Raw genomic sequence first — 21,633 nt, forward strand, 5'->3', positions numbered from 1 at the left:
CTTCCAGAACAAATCCAGGTTTTCTCACCCCCCCCCCCAAAAAAAAACACACACACACACAAACTCACTCTCCTGCTGGTAATAGCTCATCCAAAGTGACCACTCTCCCTACATTGTGCATGATAATAAAGGTGGGCCATTTCCAGCACAAATCCAGGTTTTCTCACACACACCCCCCCCCAGACACACAAACTCACTCTCCTGCTAATCTTGGCAACTCCTTTCTGAGTTGGGTGTTATTTTCCCTGTATCACAGGAAAACTAAGGCAGAGAGGCTAAGACCCAAATTTTCAAAGTTGGGTGTCTAAAGTTAGACACATCAGTGACCTGATGCTTTAGAGGTGCTGAGCACGCCCAACATCCATTGACTGGTTTAGGCTCCTAAATTTGGCTTTAGGTGCTTAACTCTAGGCACCCAACTTTGAAAATTCTGTCCCAAAGGCAGAGAGAGTCAGTGTCAGAGCTGAGATTACAGCTCAGGAGTTCTTAGCTCCTAGTCCTGTTTTCTGACCACAGTTTAAGAACTTTAACTGACTAATAGCATTGAGTGCTTCTCTGATAAGAAATAAAGCTATACAGTTTGTCATTTGCACTGTAACTGTTAACTTTGGCATTAAGTATAGATTTTATTGGGGGAAACGTCAAGCTGCAGTGTGATGTCTTATGTCATGAAACTTTTTCTTGTTGTTAGGCATGCCAGGGGAAACAACCATTGCCATTTGCTCCATGATTATGGGAGGAATTTTTGAAATGTTTCCTAAACTGAAAGTTTGCTTTGCCCATGGAGGTAAGCAGTTTGCCTCAGAAGCCACTGGTTTTGCTGGGTATTACTGAATGGTTCTGCTGTTTGATTTTGTCTGTTATCAGAGCAAATTCAAGCATTTAATTTTATATTATTTGAAAAACAACACTCAGTAAAAATATAAAGTTAAAATAAAGACATAGGCCTATCTCAAAAGGGATGATTTAAAAAGGAACAAGTCATTTTAAAGGTGATTGTTAAAAGGAACCAGGCCTTATCATTCCTAATGAATCAGTTTAGTTCAAATGTTCCAAAATAACAGGGTTTTGTGGTCTCCAGTTTCCAGTGGACTTGTGTCCACATCACAAAACACCATTACAGCTGTCAGTAATTGGCATCTTTGTTGATAGTCTGAGCAAAGAAACCAAGGATTGAAAAGTCCTGGAGACTGAAGTGTCCACTTTTCTCTAGAGATGACCCATGTTGATCAGTGTTGATATCTGGGTTTGAATTCACCAGTATGACCTACTGACCCTTTTGGAAGTCAGTGGGAATTTTGTATGAGGAAAGATCTAGAGTGAGGCCATGGTCTGTGGGTTTCTTTTGAAATATGCAGATTGGATAACAAAATTTATCACAAGCAATCAAAAATGGGTCATGCAGCCTTTGCGTAATGCTTCTTGGTAGCTTCTGCTATCTGAAAATAAGCTTCTCTTTGGCACCCTTAAGAGACTAGTTTTTTGACAAAAAATGTTCACTCAGAACCCAAGCCAGATAAGTCAATGGCAGTTTTGAATACAAAAGGTTGCAGAATCCAGTCCTTGATGTTTTGATATGTCACTGGGACTCAGGATGACCACTCAGCAGATTTGACCAAAAGGAGCTGCTCTTGTAAGAGAGAAGAAAGAAAAGGCACACAATAGGAGCAGAGGGAAACTCAGAAAAGCTTATACCAATAAAGGAAAGCAAACTAAAATGCAGGTGACAGATCGCTGTTTGTAGAGATTACAAAAACTTTGCTCACAGTGCTATTCTAAGCTCTCAAATATTATTGTGCTCCAGTGACAAAGGCAGAAATGCCAATGTTGCAGTTACTTCCACTTGTTTGTTTTAAGTGCCATTTTATATCAAGGTTTTTTTAAAATAAGGTAAAAATGGAAAAAAGATAGATGGCTCTTCTAATTAGAGCTATGATTTTTGCTCTCAGGATTGTGTCAGAAAAAGACACGTAGCCATATCTGATATAAGTAATGAAGCCCTCGTGGCTAACCTTATACTCTTTACATTGAATAGCTGGTATAAAATCTATGACCAGGATAACTCAGCAGTATGGCTCATATTGTCATATGGAATCTGGTGAGCTCTAAAGATGTGCATCTGTTTTCTGGTGTATAGTTGACCTGGCCATTTTTCTGTTTTGACATCCAATGGGAAGCAATTTTCTTTTGAAATTATGTTCTTGAAGAGAAAGAACGGACAGCTGGTGAGGAAATGTAAGGAGGAGAAGGGAACAGAAACACTTTCGTCTCATGGCAAGAGCTAGCACATGTCACTTGAATAATGGTTGTCAATGAGTATATTTGGGGTGTGGGTATTCTTACAAATTTCACCCACACACCAAACTCAGTTCTCTTGAGATGCAAAAATGAGACATTAAAACAAGGTGCCATACAAGTAGGATTTTCAGATCTTCAGAATCTGATATTCCTTTTTTTCCTTGAATACTTTGCTCTGTGGGGAAATTGATAACAATACTGATATTTAAATTATTGTTGTTCAAGCTTCAGTGTTTACACTCATTGATATGGATAGAGGAACTTCCCAAGGACCAACAGTTTCAGGTTGTCTACTATCTGAGACAGGCATCACTGCTTCAGTTTACATTGGGTTCATATTTCAAAGATTTTCCTTAAAATCATAAGGACTAAAGATCCAGCCTGGCACGGTCTAGGAAACTGTAAAGTTAAATCAAATATCAAACAAACTGAAGTGGAGAGAAGATATACAACTATTGGACATGTATTTTATCTATGTAGTAATCAGGTATGTCTATTTCTTCCCTCAGTGCTTGAAGAGTTTACTTGCATTGACCAACAGGGTTCTTACCAATGAAAGCCCAGTAATTCTGTCCATCAAATCTTGTAGTGCTTTCACTTATCACTGTGCCATCATTTAAAATTGCCTCCATCCTCCCACACAACCGATCTCACAATATGTAGCTGACAGTGTCTTCCAGAGGTGTGTCTATATCAGCCAGAAAAACAATGGATGAATTCCTGGCCCCATTAAAGTCAATGGGACCAGGATTTCACCACACAACTAGCAAAAACTTGTGTGCTGCTCCCACTGCTGCTGTAAACACAGTCTTAAGACCATACAGCTACTGTAAGCCGGCTGTGAAGGGGAGATAGTGAGCAATGCAGTGAACACTCTCGCTACCCAAAATAAGCAGACAAAATCATCTCCACTATATCCCCAGACACTGCTGGTCCAATGAGCGTGCTTCCCCGCTCCCCTCACACACACATATACCCCTACACACACACACACGTCTCAATCTCTGGTCAGAAACACTGTATGCCAATATTTAGCCATTGATGTGGCTCAATTCTTATAATGTTGGAACCAAATCTTCTGCTGGAGTAAACTGGAGTTTCTCTATTGACTTCAATGGAACAATGCTTATTTGCACCATTTTATTACATTTTGTGCCTGGGGTTGTTTGTGATTAAGAATTCTTGCTCACTCTTGAGTATTATAGGATACTAATTTCTGTATAGCTGCACAATAACATCTCTCTGTGTTGACAAATTAGCTTTGTTCCTTCCTGTTTTTTCAGGTTTTGTAAATCAAAGAAATAATTTCCACTTTCAATACAATTACCTCTTTGTAGGTGGCGCTTTCCCATATACAGTAGGGCGTATTTCCCATGGATTCAATGTGCGCCCTGATTTGTGTGCAGTGGATAATAAAGTTGATCCAAAGAAATACCTCGGTTCATTTTACACGGATTCACTTGCCCATGATCCTCGAGCCCTAAAGCTGCTAATCGATGTAATAGGAGAGGTGAGTTGGAATATTTCCTAGACTATATGGCTGATAATGCCCAGGTGAGTCATACTGCATTCAGTTCTTCCTTGAGGAACTCGAGTGGGAATCTTATCATGCTTCAAATATGGACATAAATAGAAAATTATTTCAGGCACCTTTTGGCAGCTAGATACTTCCAATCCAAGTGGCTGGTTAGGATCAGTGGTGCAAGTAGATTTTAACTCTTACCAGTATGGTACCGACCCCCTGACTCCACCCGCCCTCACAAAAAATGTTCTGAGACTAGAGCCCTGTGTATATACAAATTTATACCCATGGATGTGAATATCAGTGAATAGAAATCGGTATCCACCGAACCGCAGGGCTCTCCCGGGAACCGCAGCGGTGACAGGAGCAGAACGTGGGGCCACCGCTCCCAGGAGCCAGTGGCCCACACTAGCAGCTCCTCTGGTTCAGCTGTAGCCTCCCCCAGCCCTTCCATGCAGCTGAGTCACCTGTCTGGGGTCTGTATGGCCCCACCGGAGGACAAGGCTGGGGGCTGGTTTGGGGACGGTACAGCCATGCCAGAGGAGCTGCCAGCACGGGGCAATGGCTCCTCGGAGCAGCAGCCCCATGTTCTGCTCCTTTTGCCACTGCAGTTCCCAGGAGAGTCCTGCAGTTCAGCAGATACCAATTTCTATCTGCGGATATCCGCATCCACGGGTATAAATTTGTATTCATGCAGGGCTCTACACTTCATTCTTGAAATATGTCTTTCCGGTATAGCATACCGGCAATAAATGTCTTAATGGTACGGTGTACCTGACTGTACCGGCTTACTTGCACCACTGGTTAGGATCCAGTAGTTATTTTTCAACTGAGATTGGCCCTTCTCAAGACATACTTAAGGAAGGCCATTCATAGTGGAAACTCGACCATTTCTTAACTAGTCCTCATTGTATAAAATTAATCCTAATATTTGACACATATAAAGTATTATTAATTTGCACTTACGAAATGCCTTCCATCTGAAGATCTCAAAGTAGTTTACAAAAGTTAAGCCTCTGAACATCCCTGAGAAGTACACCATGTTTATATCTGAAACCATTTTTAAAAGACAGGTTTCAGAGTAGCAGCTGTGTTAGTCTGTATCCGCAAAAAGAAAAGGAGGACTTGTGGCAACTTAGAGACTAACAAATTTATTTGAGCATAAGCTTTCGTGAGCTCTTTTTGTAATGTAGGTGGATCCAAAGGGATCAGAAGTGCAGGTGGATGGATAGAATTGGTGCACAAAATATATTAACAAGGTACAAAATACCATATCTGACTAAACAGCAGGTGAAATCCTGGTCCCATTGAAGTTAAGTTAATGGGAGTTTTGTCATTTACTTCAATGGGACCAGGATTTCAGCCAGTGAATATAAGCTCAGAACCTCAGCTGGTCTAAATCAGCATATCTCCATGAAGCCAATAGAATTATGCTGGTCTACATCAGTTGAGCGTTCTGCCTCATAGAGTTCTAGAAATAATGGGCCCAATACTTCAAATTTTTGTCATCCTTGTTCCCATGTATTGCGAACAATTCAATTCAGTGAGAACACTCACCTGAGTTAGGCTGCTTGCTTTGTTCATAGGCCATCACAAGAATCCCAAACCCAAAGAAATAAACAAAATCCCCAAGTGTTTTCATAAAAACACTTTTATTTGAGAAAAGCAAATCGTATTTCTGCTTGGGAAGCAATAGGCTGGAAAATCACTAAAGGGAATTCAGGTGGAAATCCTGAATGGCATATTAAACAGAACAGAATGCTAAATATTTTAACTGTTATGGTAGAAAGGAAAGGAAAGGAAATATTATAGTAGCTGCCTATTTAAATAAGAGTATGGGACAAAAAACCCAACCCTGAACTGAAATGTCCCAAATACTAGTGGGACTGAACAGTCCCTTCCACAGGTAAATCTGCAGAAGATGGCCAGATGATGGAATCTCTCAGTTTTCTCCCCAGTTACTCTATGGGGTGCAGAGTTTGCCTTTCCCTGGAAGCAGGCAAGAGGATAGCATCCAAACTCCATGAAACCTTGGATCTATATGGGGATCAGCAGGACCTTAGAGTCATCCATACAGAAGGCCTGTGTCACTGGGCTGTGGATCTCTGGAACCCCCACAAGGCTTCTGCATCTGGCAGGGGACTCCCCACCATGGAGGGAAATTGTAAATACAGGTTTCAGAGTAACAGCCATGTTAGTCTGTATTCGCAAAAAGAAAAGGAGTACTTGTGGCACCTTAGAGACTAACCAATTTATTTGCTCAAATAAATTGGTTAGTCTCTAAGGTGCCACAAGTACTCCTTTTCTTTTTGTAAATACAGTCTAATCCTTCTCCTTCTTTGTCCCAGCCACTGCTTGCTCCCTCCCCACACGTTTCACTGGACCCTCACAGTGCCCTCCACAGGGAAGTGGGGGTTGCTTCCACAAGGGCCCCTTCCACATACAGATCTCAGAGGCACACCGTGGCCAATGTTTTTCTACCCACCATCTAATACTAAAAAGCTAGTTAATTACCCACTTTCACCACTAGATGTCTGTGCAGACCTCTCTAATTAATAGATTGTATGGCTGGCACAGGGATCTTTTTACTAGACAGAGAAAAAGAACAACAACATGTAAGAAGCAATTGATTACAGTTAATTATGCATTCTGGGCACAGTCCACAACCCATTGAAGTGAATGGGTTTTTGGATCAGGGCCTCAGTCAGGATACCCACCACTTGTGAGTCCTTTACTCCTGCATGCAGCTCCCCCACAGTGTCTGTGCAGTGTAGACAGTCTTACCATACAAAGATGCCCACAAGACTTAGCAACACGATAGCACAATTAATCACCCAAAATAATATAAGGAGAGTTCTATACACAAAGCTGTACATAATAAGGCTACTGTTCCACTGAGCGAAGACAGAGTGAAGACCAAGTAGCTTGTGAAAGTCACCAGAATCTAGAGATAGATATGCAGTGGGAGATGTATGAAAAGTCCACAATGACAACTGAAACCATGCAACCTAGATTTATTACAAACAAACAAATCCTCACGAGGCTGTTTGTCAAAAGCATTGCTAAAAGCACAGTGCAATAGAGGATCAGCCACCTCCAACGGCTTTACTGGATATAACTTTGAGCAGAATTTCCCCAACTCTGTCCTTGTTTATAGGCATGTTATGGCATTCTCAGCAGAACTGCGAGTCCTACGGCATGTTTGGCACACAGATATTCCCCATCAGGCTCAGTGCATGTAGGTTGTGAGCTCTCTGGAACTGCAACTGTCTTTTTTGTTACTTATCTGTAAAGTGCCTAGCACTGGGACTCTGATCCTAGATTGTGGCTCTCAGATGCTACCATACAAATCATAATAATATAACATGTACATTCTATCCAGGCTTTTCTACTGTACTTTGTGATACTTTTTGGATCCAGGTTTCAGAGTAGCAGCCGTGTTAGTCTGTATTCGCAAAAAGAAAAGGAGTACTTGTGGCACCTTAGAGACTAACAAATTTATTTGAGCGTAAGCTTTCGTGAGCAGCTGGTCAAGTCTTTCTCCTCGGTATTTTCAGCTCTATTGGGACAAACTCACCTGATCTATCAACACATAGCTACAGGAACAGAGCAACAAGTCCAGGAGACCCCTTGGCTGCGTCCTTGGATAATATGGGAAACAGTTTGGAAGGAGTTACAAGCAATGCTAGATCTCTGGGTAGGAGAAGAATCTCACCATGAGTGGAGGGGTCCTATATTGCTGGTACCGAAACCAGAGGACACAACACGCTTATCATTATATCCAAATTCAATGCATACCCAATGTCCACGGTAGATGAACTGTTGGAATGCCTAGAAGCAGCCAGATATATCACTACCCTGGATTTTACAAAATGGTACTGGCAGATCCCTTTGATGCCTGAGTCCTGGGAAAAGCTTTACTAGTTTTGCACCGTGCCCTTTGGCTTCCATGGGGCTGCAGCTATGTTCCAATGATTGATGGACTGAGTGCTGTGGCCACACAGGGAGTAAGCAATGGCCTATCTTTATGACAGTTCTTGATAGCAAGAACTGGAACAACTGCACACAATACGTCACTCCTTGCTGGAGATGTAGGACTCACAGCAAACCCAGCGACATGCAAGGCATAAGAACAGCCATACTGGGTCAGACCAATAGTCCATCTAGCCCAGTATCCTGTCTTCCGACAGTGGCCAATACCAGGTGCTTCAGAGGGAATGAACAGGACAGATAATCATCAAGTGGGGGGCAGGGGGGAACCACCTTAGAGTCAGCTTCTGCTTTTGGTGAATAAATGGCAGCCTCAGTGCTGCTTTATGTTGTATAAGTTTGTAATGGGCCTCGTAAGAGCAATTACACCCACCCCATTTAGCCCTGGCATGCCTCCCACACTTGAGAGGACCAGGAGCAGGTGATAAAGAGTCAGCCACACCAGCTTTACACTACTTGGGAATTCCCCTACACAAGGGACTCCTCAGCCAGAGCAGCACAAATGGCATGAAGGGGAAGCAAGGAGTGCTCATGGGTTTTTTCAGAAAACTTTTGATAAAATGTCATGAAACATTGTGGAATCCAAGCTTTGCTTGAACTAGTTAAACACATAACAAATTGAAATAATTTCTATCAGGCATAGGAGGTAGTACGTGAATATATAATAAACTAGACAGGCAGGCTTCTGAAGGAGATACTAAAGGCCAAATGCTGCCACTCTTACTCATGTTGAATCACTTCTTTCTCCATGAGTAATTTCACTGATTCCAGTGTGATTACTTACAGAGTAAGGGGGCTGAAATCTGGACCTAAATAAATGGCAGCTTGACTTCCCATTGCAGTATTGCCAAACCCAAGCACTGCAAAAATTGTCAGACCCCCAAAATCACAAAATTGTCTTAAAAATCATGAGGGTTTTTTTAAATAACAAATGTTGGGTTCTTTTTCAATGTCTTCTGGTCTGTGCACTTTTAAGGTCATGTTTTAAAACTTTTCTCTGCATTCATATGGTGTTGGGAATTTACTTTTTTTTTTTAAATGAAAGCTGAGATTCTCACATAATCACTTGTCTCCAGAAGCTGGGACATTTAAAACCCCCCCACCATATACTGCAAGACTCACATTGAAATCATGAGTAAAGCTAAGATTTTGTCATGGATATTTTTAGTAAAAGTCACAGACAGGTCACAGGCAATAATGAAAAATTAACGGAAGCCTGTGACCTGTCGCTGACTTTCACTAAAAATATCCATGATAAAATGGGAAGGGACTGTGGCAGCTGCTAGTGGCTGGGAGCTCTCTGGCCCTCACCACCCATGGGGGCTCAGAGCTCCAGGGTCCCTCTGCCCCCACCCATGGTGGAGGGGAGCTGCAGGGCCCCTTGCCCCCTCCCCAGGGATGGGGATCTGCGGAAATCCCCCGCCACTGCCGCAGTATGGAACTGCGGGAGTCCCCCTGCCCATCCTTCGGCAGAGAGGAGTTGTGCGGGTCCCCTTGGCCCCCATGGTGGAGGAGATCTGTGCGGGTCCCCCTGCTGCCATCGCCGTGGGGAGCTGCCCCCTGCCCTGCCATGGTGGCCAGGAAGCTGCGGGGGTATCCATGCCCCACCGCAGCAGTGGGGAGAAGCGGGTGTCCCCCTGCTGCTGCCATGGGAAACTGCCAGGGTCCCCCTGCCGTCACTGCAGTGGGGAGCTGCCTGGCTCCCCCTGTGCTCCCCGTGGCGGCCAGGGGTTGCTGGGGTCCCCTGCCATCGCCACAGTGGGGAGCTGCCGGGGTCCCCCTGCTCTCCCCGTTGCAGCCAGGGACTATGGGGGTCCACCTCCCCAACCACAGTGGCCAGGAAGCTGCAGGGATCTCCCGGTCCCCCGCAGTGGCTGGGAGCTGTGGGGGTACCTGCTGTCTTAGGCGGTGGGGGTAAGCTCCCTGCTGCTACAGGAGGCAGCAGGACTCTGCAGCTCCCAGCTGCAGGGGCTGAAGTCACAGAGGTCTTTGGAAGTCACAGATTCTGTGAATTCTGCAACCTCTGTGACAAAATCGTAGCCTTAATCATGAGCACTAGCAACACAGTAAATGTAAAATTAATGCATGGTGTTCAAAACAAAAAGAGAAATGACGTGATAAGGGGCTTGGTATGACACTGTAGGTTTTGCAGATGAAGGTTAGTAGTAGGACAAAGAAATCTCCAGTGCATAGCCAGAAACTAGGCTGAGAAGGCATCAGGTGTGTGCACAGATATGCATAGACATAACTTAATGTATTTGGGGGACAGCCATCACCTGGAGTCAGAGTGTATTATGCTGACTTGGAGCCCTTAAATATTAAAAACCCAGAAACCACTTTGAGTCATGTATCTTTAACTCCATCCCTCCAAAATTCCCTGTGCACGTTCTCAGTTAGTCAGAACCCACAGCATAGGTCAGTTAACTCTAGTGGAGGACTCCAGAGGTACATCTGTTAGGTGGAAGGGGAGCAGGCAGCAATGCAAGTTGCAGCAGCCTCCCATCCACCAGACAGCATACAGTAGGCCAAGGCAGAACAAGAAGCTGGGCAGTGCTGGCCAGGGGCATCACCAGGCTGGCCACAGAATAAAATAGTTCAGTGCATCCCCACATGACCTTGTCCTGGTAGGCTACTACAGGGCCCTCAGAAGAATGCAAAGCTGCCTCCTCCCAGCCAAAGCCTCCCAGGTGCAGCACCTCTGCTGTCTCCCTTGGGGTGAGTCCTGATAGGAAGGGGCACAAGGCTGGTGCCAGGAGGTATAATTGTGAACCAGCAAGAGTAAACCTGTATCTTTCTCTTTCCTCAATATATATTTGTACTATTGAAGCCCTGTTTGAAGCTCACTTGTTTCATATATTGACAATCTCATAGAATCATAGACTTTAAGGTCAGAAGGGACCATTATGATCATCTAGTCTGACCTCCTGCACAATGCAGGCCACAGAATCTCACCCACCCACTCCTGTAACAAACCTCTAACCTATGTCTGAGCTATTGAAGTCCTCAAATCGTGGTTTAAAGAATTCGAGGTGCAGAGAATCCTCCAGCAAGTGACCTGTGCCCCACGCTGCAGAGGAAGGCGAAAAACCCCCAGGGCCTCTGCCAATCTGCCCTGGAGGAAAATTCCTCCCCAACCCCAAATATGGCAATCAGCTAAACCCTGAGCATGTGGGCAAGACTCACCAGCCAGACACCCAGGAAAGAATTTTCTGTAGTAACTCAGATCCCACCCCATCTAACATCCCATCACAGGTCATTGGGCATATCTACCGCTAATAGTTGAAGATCAATTAATTGCCAAAATTAGGCTATCCCATCGTATCATCCCTTTCATAAACTTATCAAGCTTAGTCTTGAAGCCAGATATGTCTTTTGCCCCCACTGCTTCGCTTGGAAGGCTGTTCCAGAACTTCACTCCTCTGATGGTTAGAAACCTTCGTCTAATTTCAAGTTTAAACTTCCTGATGGCCAGTTTATATCCATTTGTTCTTGTGTCCACATTGGTACTGAGTTTAAATAATTCTTCTCCCTCCATGGTATTTATCCCTCTGATATATTTATAGAGCGCAATCATATCTCCTCTCAGTCTTCTTTTGGTTAAGCTAAACAAGCCAAGCTCTTTGAGTCTCCTTTCATAAGACAGGTTTTCCATTCCTCGGATCATCCTAGTAGTCCTCCTCTGTATCTGTTCCAGTTTGAATTCATCTTTCTTAAACATGGGAGACCAGAATTGCACACAATATTACAGATGAGGTCTCACCAGTGCCTTGTATAATGGTACTAACACCTCCTTATCTCTACTGGAAATACTTCGCCTGATGCATCCCAAGATTGCATTAGCTTTTTTCACTGCCGTATCACATTGGCGGCTCCTAGTCATCCTGTGATCAACCAATACTCTGAGGTCCTTCTCTTCCTCTGTTACTTCCAAGTGATGCGTCCCCAGTTTATAACTAAAATTCTTGTTATTAATCCCTAAATGCATGACCTTGCACTTTTCACTATTAAATTTCATCCTATTACTATTACTCCAGTTTACAAGGTCATCCAGACCTTCCTGTATGATATCCCGGTCCTTCTCTGTATTGGCAATACCTCCCAGCTTTCTGTCATCCACAAACTTTATTAGCACACTCCCCCTTTTTGTGCCAAGGTCAGTAATAAAAAGATTAAATAAGATTGGTCCCAAAACCGATCCCTGAGGAACTCCACTAGTAACCTCCTTCCAGCCTGACAGTTCACCTTTCAGTGTGACCCATTGTAGTCTCCCCTTTAACCAGTTCCTTAACCACCTTTCAATTTACATATTGATCCCCATCTTTTCCAATTTAGCTAATCATTCCCCATATGGAACCGTATCAAATGCCTTGCTGAAATTGAGGTAAATTAGATCCACTGCATTTCCTTTGTCTAAAAAATATGTTACCTTCTCAAAGAAGGAGATTGGGTTGATTTGACACGATCTTCCTTTTGTAAAACCATGGTGTATTTTGCCCCAATTACCATTGACCTCAATGTCCTTAACTACTTTCTCCTTCAAAATTTTTTCTAAGACCTTGCATACTACAGCTGTCAAACTAACAGGCCTGTAGTTACCCGGATCACTTTTTTTTCCCTTTCTTAAAAATAGGAACTATGTTAGCAATTCTCCAGTCCTATGGTACAACCCCTGAGTTTACAGATTCATTAAAAATTTTTGCTAATGGGCTTGCAATTTCATGTGCCAGTTCTTTTAATATTCTTGGATGAAGATTATCTGGGCTCCCCGATTTAGTCCCATTAAGCTGTTCAAGTTTGGCTTCTACCTTGGAAGTGGTAATATCTACCTCCATGTCCTCCTTCCCATTTGTTGTCCTACCATTATCCCTAAGCTCCTCATTAAAGACTGAGGCAAAGGATTTGTTTAGATATTGGGCCATGCCTAGATTATCCTTAACCTCCACTCCATCCTCAGTGTTTAGTGGTCCCACTTCTTCTTTCTTTATTTTCTTCTTATTTATATGGCTATAGAACCTTTTACTATTGGTTTTAATTCCCTTTGCAAGGTCCATGGCACTCTACATGGGTTTTGGCCTTTCTGACTTTTTCTCTACATGTTCTGACCTCAATAAGGTAGCTTTCCTTGCTAATCCCTCCCATCTTCCACTCCTTGTAGGCTTTCTGCTTTTTCCTAATCACCTCTTTAAGATGCTTGCTCATCCAGCTTGGTCTACAATTCCTGCTCAAATAAATTGGTTAGTCTCTAAGGGTGAGAAAACCTGGATTTGTGCTGGAAATGGCCCACCTGTTGATCACTTTAGATAAGCTATTACCAGCAGGACAGTGGGGTGGGAGGAGGTATTGTTTCATATTCTCTGTGTATATATAAAGTCTGCTGCAGTTTCCACGGTATGCATCTGATGAAGTGAGCTGTAGCTCACGAAAGCTCATGCTCAAATAAATTGGTTAGTCTCTAAGGGTGAGAAAACCTGGATTTGTGCTGGAAATGGCCCACCTGTTGATCACTTTAGATAAGCTATTACCAGCAGGACAGTGGGGTGGGAGGAGGTATTGTTTCATATTCTCTGTGTATATATAAAGTCTGCTGCAGTTTCCACGGTATGCATCTGATGAAGTGAGCTGTAGCTCACGAAAGCTCATGCTCAAATAAATTGGTTAGTCTCTAAGGTGCCACAAGTACTCCTTTTCTTTTTGCGAATACAGACTAACATGGCTGTTCCTCTGAAACCTGCCTATGAATTATTTCCCCTTTCTTCGGATGCAGGCTTCTGATAGTTTCTGCAGCTTTGACTTGAAGTAATTCCAGGCCTCCTCCGCCTTTAGATCCACAAGTTCTTCAGTCCAATCCACTTCCCTAACTAATTTCCTTAATTTTTTTAAGTTAGCTATTTTGAAATCAAAAATCCTAGTCACAGATCTATTTTTGTTTATCCTTCCATTTAGTTTGAACTGAATTAGCTCATGATCGCGCGAACCAAAGTTGTCCCCTACAACCATTTCTTCTATGAGGTCCTCACTACTCACCAAAACCAAATCTAAAATGGCATCCCCTCTTGTTGGTTCAGCAACTGCTTGGTGAAGGAATCCATCAGCTATCGCATCCAGGAAAATCTGAGCCCTATTATTATTACTAGCACTTGTCCTCCAGTCTGTATCTGGGAAGTTAGTCTCCCATGATCACACAATTCCCATTAATATTTACTTCATTAAAAACATCAAAGAGGTCTTTATCCATATCGGATCCCAGAGGTCTATAGCACACCCTAAGCACTATCCCAGGGGAGGCTCTAGTAGCTTTCTTCCCCAATGTGATTTTTGCCCAGACACTCTGTCTTATCCATTCCATCATGTCTTGTTTCTTTACAGTCTACCTCATCGTTGATATACAATGCTACTCCACCACCTTTGCCTTTATTTCTGTCTTTCCTAAACAGCACATACCCTTCAATACCTGTAGGCCAGTCATGACTACTATTCCACCATGTTTCTGTTATCCCTATAATATCTGGTTTCACTTCCTGCACCAGTAGCTCTAGTTCCTCCATTTTGTTACCTAGGCTCCTCGCATTAGTGTACAAACATCTTAATTTTTGCTGTTTAGCCTTGCTCACATTCTTTACCTGATTAGGCACAGACATTCTTCCGCCAGTATCACCTATTAGACTGGTATGTACACTACTCTTCCTCCTTATGTCCATTCTCCTAACCACAGCTGTATCCTTTCTTACTTCGTTTTCTTCCCTCTCAATGTTAAAATCTGGCATGGAGATTACCTGGACATCTCCCAACCATCTCCCCCAGATTCCTAATTTAAAGCTCTCTTGATCAGTTGTGCCATCCTCCAACCTAGAAGTCTATTTCCCTCCATACTCAGATGAAGTCCATCCTCTGTCCATGAATGCTTTCCAGTGGCCATACATCCCAAAGCCCTCCTTATAGCACCAGTGCCTGAGCCATCTGTTGAGCATCATAATCTTTTCACACCTTTGTTGCCCTTCTCTAGGAACAGGCAGAATCCCACTGGTGATCACCTGAGCCTCAATTTCCTTAAGTGTCTTCCCCAGCCTGGCACAGTCTCCGTTGATACGTTCCAGCGAGAATCTAGCTGTATCATTTGTTCCCACACGAAGGACAATCGGTGGATTCTTCACCACTCCCATTAGGATCCTCTTCAGCCTCATGTCCACATCCCATATCTTAGCACCTGGCAGACACCCTTCTGTTCTCTTGATCAGCTCTTGTTACAGACCTGTCTGTTCTTCTCAGTAAGGAGTCCCCAGTCATGTAGACCTGCCTTTTCCTGGTGACGGTGCGATTCTCCAGTCTATCCCCTGTTCCCTCTGGCTGCAAGTCCTCTCAATTCCTATTGTCCCTTGCAATCCCCTGTAACCCATCCCATGTCCTTCTGGGGCTCATATTTGGTGTTATCTCCATTGACTCTTGCCCTCTTCTTATAGGACTAGCTGCTCTTCTCTTCTTCCTTGCCCTCTCACCTTCAGTGACCACCTGCTGTGCCCCTTCTTCATTTTCCAACTTCGCAAACCTGTTCCTGAGCTCTATTTCTCCTTCACTAGCCCGTCTTCTCCTCTGCCTGGTTCTCTTAGTCATATACTTCCACTGTCCACTTTTCTCACCCAGCAGTATCCCCTCAGAGTTCTTCAGTCCTGCTTCCATCTGCAAGTCTGAGCTTTTCCCTTCAGCCTCCTCATGTCTTTGCTCCATCAACCACTCGAATCCCCTTCTAAACTCAACCAGAGTTTCCACCTGCATCTCCAATCCTCGGATCTTTTCTTCCATCAGCTCTATCAGGCGGCACTTCATGCAGACGAAACTCTTTTCGGGTACCCCATCCAGGATCATGTACATGTCACAGCTTCTACATCCAGTCATCTTCATTGTGTCTTCCACTGCTTGGGTCACTACCACTGCTGCCTCTGTATCTGTCATTGCCTTCTCACCTAAGTCAAATATCTTTTCCTCCAACAGAACTCCCACTCAAACTTCCCTGTTTACAGTTCTGTTTGCTGGCTCCTTTCTCACATAAAGTCACTAACTGAAAAAGAAGAGCCTGATGCTCTTTCAGATTCTGGTACTTTAAGTTTCAGGCCTTCTATTACTGTGAAACAAATTATGTTACAGTTACAGTTCTTTTGAGTAAAAATGTCCACTTAGGTTAATCACCAGCAGTTAGGGCTGTCAATTAGCCACAGTTAACTCAAGCGATTAACTCAAAATAAATTAACTGAATTAAAAAAATTAATCATGGTTAATTGTGGTTTTAGTTGCACTGTTAAACAATAATAGAATACTTATTATAAATAATAGAATGTTTATTATAAATATTTTTGGAAGTTTTCTACATTTTCAAATATACTGATTTCAATTACAATACAGAATACAAAGTGTACAGTGCTCACTTTATATTACAAATATTTTCACTGTAAAAAATATAAACAAAAGAAATAGTATTTTTCAATTCACCTCATAAAGTACTATAGTGCGATCTCTATCATGAAAGTGCAACTTACAAATGTAGATTTTTTTTGTTCCATAACTGCACTCAAAACCAAAACAATGTAAAACTTTAGAGCCTACAAATCTACTCAGTCTTATTTCTTCTTCAGCCAATTGCTAAGACAAACAAGGTTGTTTACATTTACGGGAGATAATGCTGCCCGGTGAGAACAGGTGTTCACATGGCACTTTTATAGCTGGCATTGCCAGATATGCTAAACATTCATACGCCCCTTCATGTTTGTTTTGGCCATCATTCCAGAGGACATGCTTCCAAACTGATGACGCTTGTTAAAAAAATAACGTGTTAATTAAATTTGTGACTGAACTCCTTGGAGGAGAATTGTATGTCTCCTGCTCTGTGGTTTTACCCGCATTCTGTCATATATTTCATATTATAGCAGTCTCAGATGATGACCTAGTTGTTCAATTTAAGAACAGTTTTGCTGCAGATCTGACAAAACACAAAGAAGGTATCAATGTGAGATTTCTAAAGATAGCTGCAACACTTGACCTAACGTTTAAGAATCTGAAGTGCCTTCCAAAATCAGAGGAACAAGGTGTGGAACATGCTGTCAGAAGTCTGAAAAGAGCAACACTCCAATGCAGAAATTACTGAACCCAAACCACCAAAAATGAAAATCAACCTTCTGTTGGTGGCATCTGACTCAGATGATGAAAATGAACATGCATCAGTCCGCACTGCTTTGGATCGTTATCAATCAGAACTTGTAATCAGCATGGAAGTATGTCCTCTGGAATAATGGCCAAAGCATGAAGGGGCATACAAATGTTTAGCATATCTGGCACATAAATGCCTTGCAACTTCCACTACAACAGTGCCAATGTGAATGCCTGTTCTCACTTTCAGGTGACATTGTAAATAAGAAGCGAGCAACATTATCTCCTGTAAATGTAAACAAACTTGTTTGCCTTAGCGATTGGCTGAAATAGAAGAAGGGCTGAATTGACTTGTAGGCTCTAAAGTTTTATATTGTTTTGTTTTTGAGTGCAGTTATGTATCAAAAAAAAATTCCACATTTGTAAGTTGCACTTTCACGATAGAGATCGCACTACAGTACTTGTATGAGGTGAGTTGAAAAATGCTATTTCTTTTGTTTTATCTTTTTTACAGTGCAAAAATTTGTAATCAAATATAATAAAAGATAAGCACTGTACACTCTGTATTCTGTGTTGTAACGGAAATCAATATATTTGAAAATATATAAAACATCCAAAAATATTTAAATAAATGGTATTCTATTATTGTTTAACAGTGCAATTAAAACTGTGATTAATTGCAATTTTTTTTAATCTCACAATTAATCACGATTAATTTTTTTAATTGTTTGACAGCCCTACCTGATATCTATGTCTTATTTAAAGCAGAGCTGCAATATTAAGTGGATCTATTCATATGTCAAACTACAAATCCTCAGTGGGAAAAAGGATTTACGCCATACTCTTAGATAATTAATAAATAACATCTTCAAAGTGCTTTATAAACATTAACTAATGAATCCTCACTATACTTCTGGGAGGGTGGTGGCTGTGAATAGGCATTACAGTCACCATTTTATAGACGGTGATAAAACCGAAGCACAGAGAAGCTGATTTGTCCAAAACCATTCAGCAAATCAGTGGCAGAGCTACAGTATTCTCAGAGGTCCTTATTTATCTGCAGTTCATCAGATCAGTTCATTGGCAGTACAGTGATCAGCTGTAAAATACTTTGAATCAGAGGAAACTAACAACAAAAACTAAATTGGGATAGTTTACACCAAAGATTCTAGTGAAAGAGGAACAAAAACCAGCATGTCAGACTTTCTTCTGTTCTGGCTCACATAAGGAACCTTAAATAAAAATGTAAGAATCTCCCTAGATTGGCTGATCTTATCTGACATGCTAAATTGAATTTCATTCTCCTTTCCAAATAAATCCATCTACTAATATTCTAGAGTATCTTATGTTGCACACAGAAGAAACGACGTTTCTCTCCCAGGTGTGTATTCTGGAGCAGAAAATGTCCCAATATCAGTAAAACATACTGTAAACCAAGTAGCATCCTGAGGTGTTTAAATACACAGACCCTAATACGTTTCTCATGTAAACTGTTCTCAGAAATTGTATTAGCAGAAAAAAATGGTATATATTCTCCTATTCTAATCTAACCCCAAGGTTTTTGTAGCAAAGCAGATGTACACATACAAAATACAACCAATTTGCAGATTCTACACTTTCATATATCTTCTTGTATAGACCCCAGGGTGACACCTACTGGAGACAGAAAAAATAAGCAGCATTTGGCAAATAAGCAAAAGAAATCCTGTCCTAAAACACCTGAGAACATGCTTCATAACTTTGTTTTAGTACTGCCAACCCCAAGCATTCAAAAGTTGTGGTTGTTGGATTTAGTATGCAGATGCTGGGTGGTGCTGATGGCCTGTGATATACAGGAGGTCAGACTAGATGATCTAGTGGTCCTTTCTGACTCTAAACTCTGATTCTAAAAATATATGCAGTGTTGTTTTAACTGTGTTGACCCCAGGACAGAGAGACAAGGTCAGTGTGGTAATATCTTTTATTGGTCCAACTTCTGTTGGTGAGAGAGACAAGCTTTTGAGCCTACCTAGAGCTCTTCTTCAGGTCTGGGAACCTAATTCAGAGTGTCACTGCTAAACCAATCTTATTACAATAATCTGTAACCCACTAACAACACACACACACACCCAGCTGCTTCCCTCCCACCTCCTTTTCTCCCTATGACTGGAGGGGTGTTAATCACCCACTTCACATTGAATGGTCCCCTGATATGTGTTAACTGCTTATGCTAAAAATATCTGTTACACCTTGTATTGAACCGTGACACTCTAAGGCTATGTCTACACTAGCACTTTTGTTGGTAACTTTATTGTCAGTCAAGGTGTGAAAAAAACCACCCCCCGATGAACAAAAGCACAGGTACGGTATGGACAGCGCTATGTCGGCGGGAGACACTCTCCTGCCAACATAGCTACCACCGCTTGTTAGGGGTGGTTTAATTATGCCGGCGGGAGAGTCAGGAAGGCAGTAAGTTTTCACTTGGTAGATAGAGTTTGTGTGGACAACATATAGAACAAACTGGGGAAACCATCTGATCAAAAAGGTGTTTTAAACAGCCTAGTTAAAATTCTCTCCCCATCTCAATTGCACAGCTTTTAGTCTCTGGTCTGTTACAATGTCCTAATTCCATTAGTTTTCCAATTACCACAGAATCTTTCAAGGTACACAAGATATGGATTTCTAATGGGAAAATCAAGCAGAAATAAAACTAAGCTTTTTTTATGCTATCCTTTCAAATGTTCTGTACATACCATAAAGGAAATAAACCCATCTTTTCCCCTTTACAGGCAACTTAACTATGGGACCACATGACCAAGAACCGGTCATGACCCCATTATGAATCAGTGTATCGCAGTCAACCCAGGTCAGAACCCAAAGAAGATGAGCATTGGATACTTTGTTTTATACATTTCAAGGCAATATCAGATTACTTCAGTTAACCAAACTAGGAAGGGTTTCATTGTTCAACACATTCCTGCAAAGGGATATATGTTCTTTCCATATGCCAAGGATTTACATGTTGAACTTTCCATGTATCAAGATGAAAATACACCCAAGCATAGCTAGCCCTTAAAATCATTGTTCTTGGGTTCAGTCAATTTCCCCCCTTCTATACAAAAATCAGTTCATTCAAAATTGTTTGTACAAAATAAAGGAAACCTTGGGAAGTGTTCTTTTCAGGGTTTGGGGTTTTTTTTAGAGAACAAAACTTAGAATCTTAAGATGACTGAAACATAGATACTACAGAAAATCTGTGCGGCATATACTCATCATTGTATACTGTTTTTAAGAACCCCACAGAGGATATGCAGCTTTTTTATTTCATTATGAAATGCCCAACTTGTTTCTCTGTTTGCAGGACAAAGTTCTTTTGGGAACAGATTACCCTTTTCCACTGGGGGAACTAGAACCTGGAAAACTGATTGATTCTATGGAAGAGTTTGATAATGGACTAAAGGTACAATTCTTTACATTTTTTATTTCAGTTTTTAAGCTTCCATTTTTAGGGCCTGATCTAAGGTGCTAAGAAGTCAATGAGAGTTTTCCATTGACTTCAGAGGGCATGGGATCAGCCTCTTAGTCTTTAAGAACCAGTTCCCCACAGCACTGAAAGCACATGCACATGCTTGACTTCGATAATACTTAAGTATGTGCTTAAGTGCTTTGTTGAATAGGAATAGACTGCTGAATTAGGGCCTAAATGGCTTAGGAAAGCTGTGAGCTATGCAGCAAGCTTCTACAATACACTCCATAGTGAATCAGGAAATGAAGAGTGAACAATATGGCAGTGTGGAATTGTGCAGCCAAGGAGACAAGGGTGGGGACCCCAGAGCCAATATGAAGACACAGAGCCTTGTGGATCTCTTGGAATATGTTCAGCTCTGTAGGAATCTACCAGGTCCCGAGAGTGGAAGCAGATCTCATTTTGTGGGACAGTTAGGGAAAACTCTCTGCCCCACCCCCATAGACTGATATGGGGGAATCCTCGTAAGATCATTTCATGGCTCCCGCATCCCAGGCCTCCTCCAGCAGGTAATTCCACAGAAAGAGATGTCCTGAGACATTATTAATAAAAACCTGTTTCCAGACCTTAGGTGTTAACATACACAACAGTTGTAAGTTTCTCTATAAAAATATACATTCTTTTACAGGATAAACTCAAAGCTGGCAATGCTCTGGCATTTTTGGGTCTTGACAGAAAACAATTTGAATAACCTTACAGAGACCAAATTTCAGCGATAATATTGTATCCTTTTATATATTTGTGTACGTGTATACACATGTGTATTGCTACCAAATCAATGTCAAATAAAATCTACATATAAATGATAGTATTTACTGGTATCCTCAAAGTAAAAGCACTAGAAATCCACATGTGGGAATTTCTGTGTCCTAAGGATTTAGGTTGTACCTGCAGATTTTTGGGATCCCTGCTTTTCTACAGAGATTTCATTTCTTTCAATTGTGATGATGATAATCTTCTGAATACAAATCAATGCAGAGTTATCAGTACCAGGTTTCTTGAAAAAACAAATAGCTCAATGAGAGTTGTGAATTTCCCCCATTTATTTCAGCTGTTAACTATGAACCCTAATGATCACAATGTAAATATTAATACATAAATAATTGACAGTGTGATTCAATGTTCCATTCACTTAAAAGGGTATTCTTCATGAATAAAGCTGCATGTTTTAAATGTGAAAATA

General features: G+C 41.8%; 1 protein-coding gene across 5 annotated transcripts in view; it reads left to right on the plus strand.

Moving 5' to 3' along the window:
• The window catches only part of ACMSD (aminocarboxymuconate semialdehyde decarboxylase), an 88,506-nt gene extending 66,873 nt beyond the window's left edge, over nucleotides 1-21,633 (plus strand). For all 5 annotated transcript variants that reach the window (XM_048869216.2, XM_048869218.2, XM_048869214.2 and 2 more), the window contains 4 exons: nucleotides 692-787; nucleotides 3,636-3,808; nucleotides 20,286-20,384; nucleotides 21,079-21,633. In XM_048869216.2, coding sequence (XP_048725173.2) covers nucleotides 692-787; nucleotides 3,636-3,808; nucleotides 20,286-20,384; nucleotides 21,079-21,141 — 431 coding nt within the window. In that variant the 3' untranslated portion in view covers nucleotides 21,142-21,633. The remainder of the gene's footprint in view (nucleotides 1-691; nucleotides 788-3,635; nucleotides 3,809-20,285; nucleotides 20,385-21,078) is intronic.

This window comes from Caretta caretta, chromosome 11 (genome assembly GCF_965140235.1).
Source record: "Caretta caretta isolate rCarCar2 chromosome 11, rCarCar1.hap1, whole genome shotgun sequence".
NCBI lineage: Eukaryota > Metazoa > Chordata > Testudines > Cheloniidae > Caretta > Caretta caretta.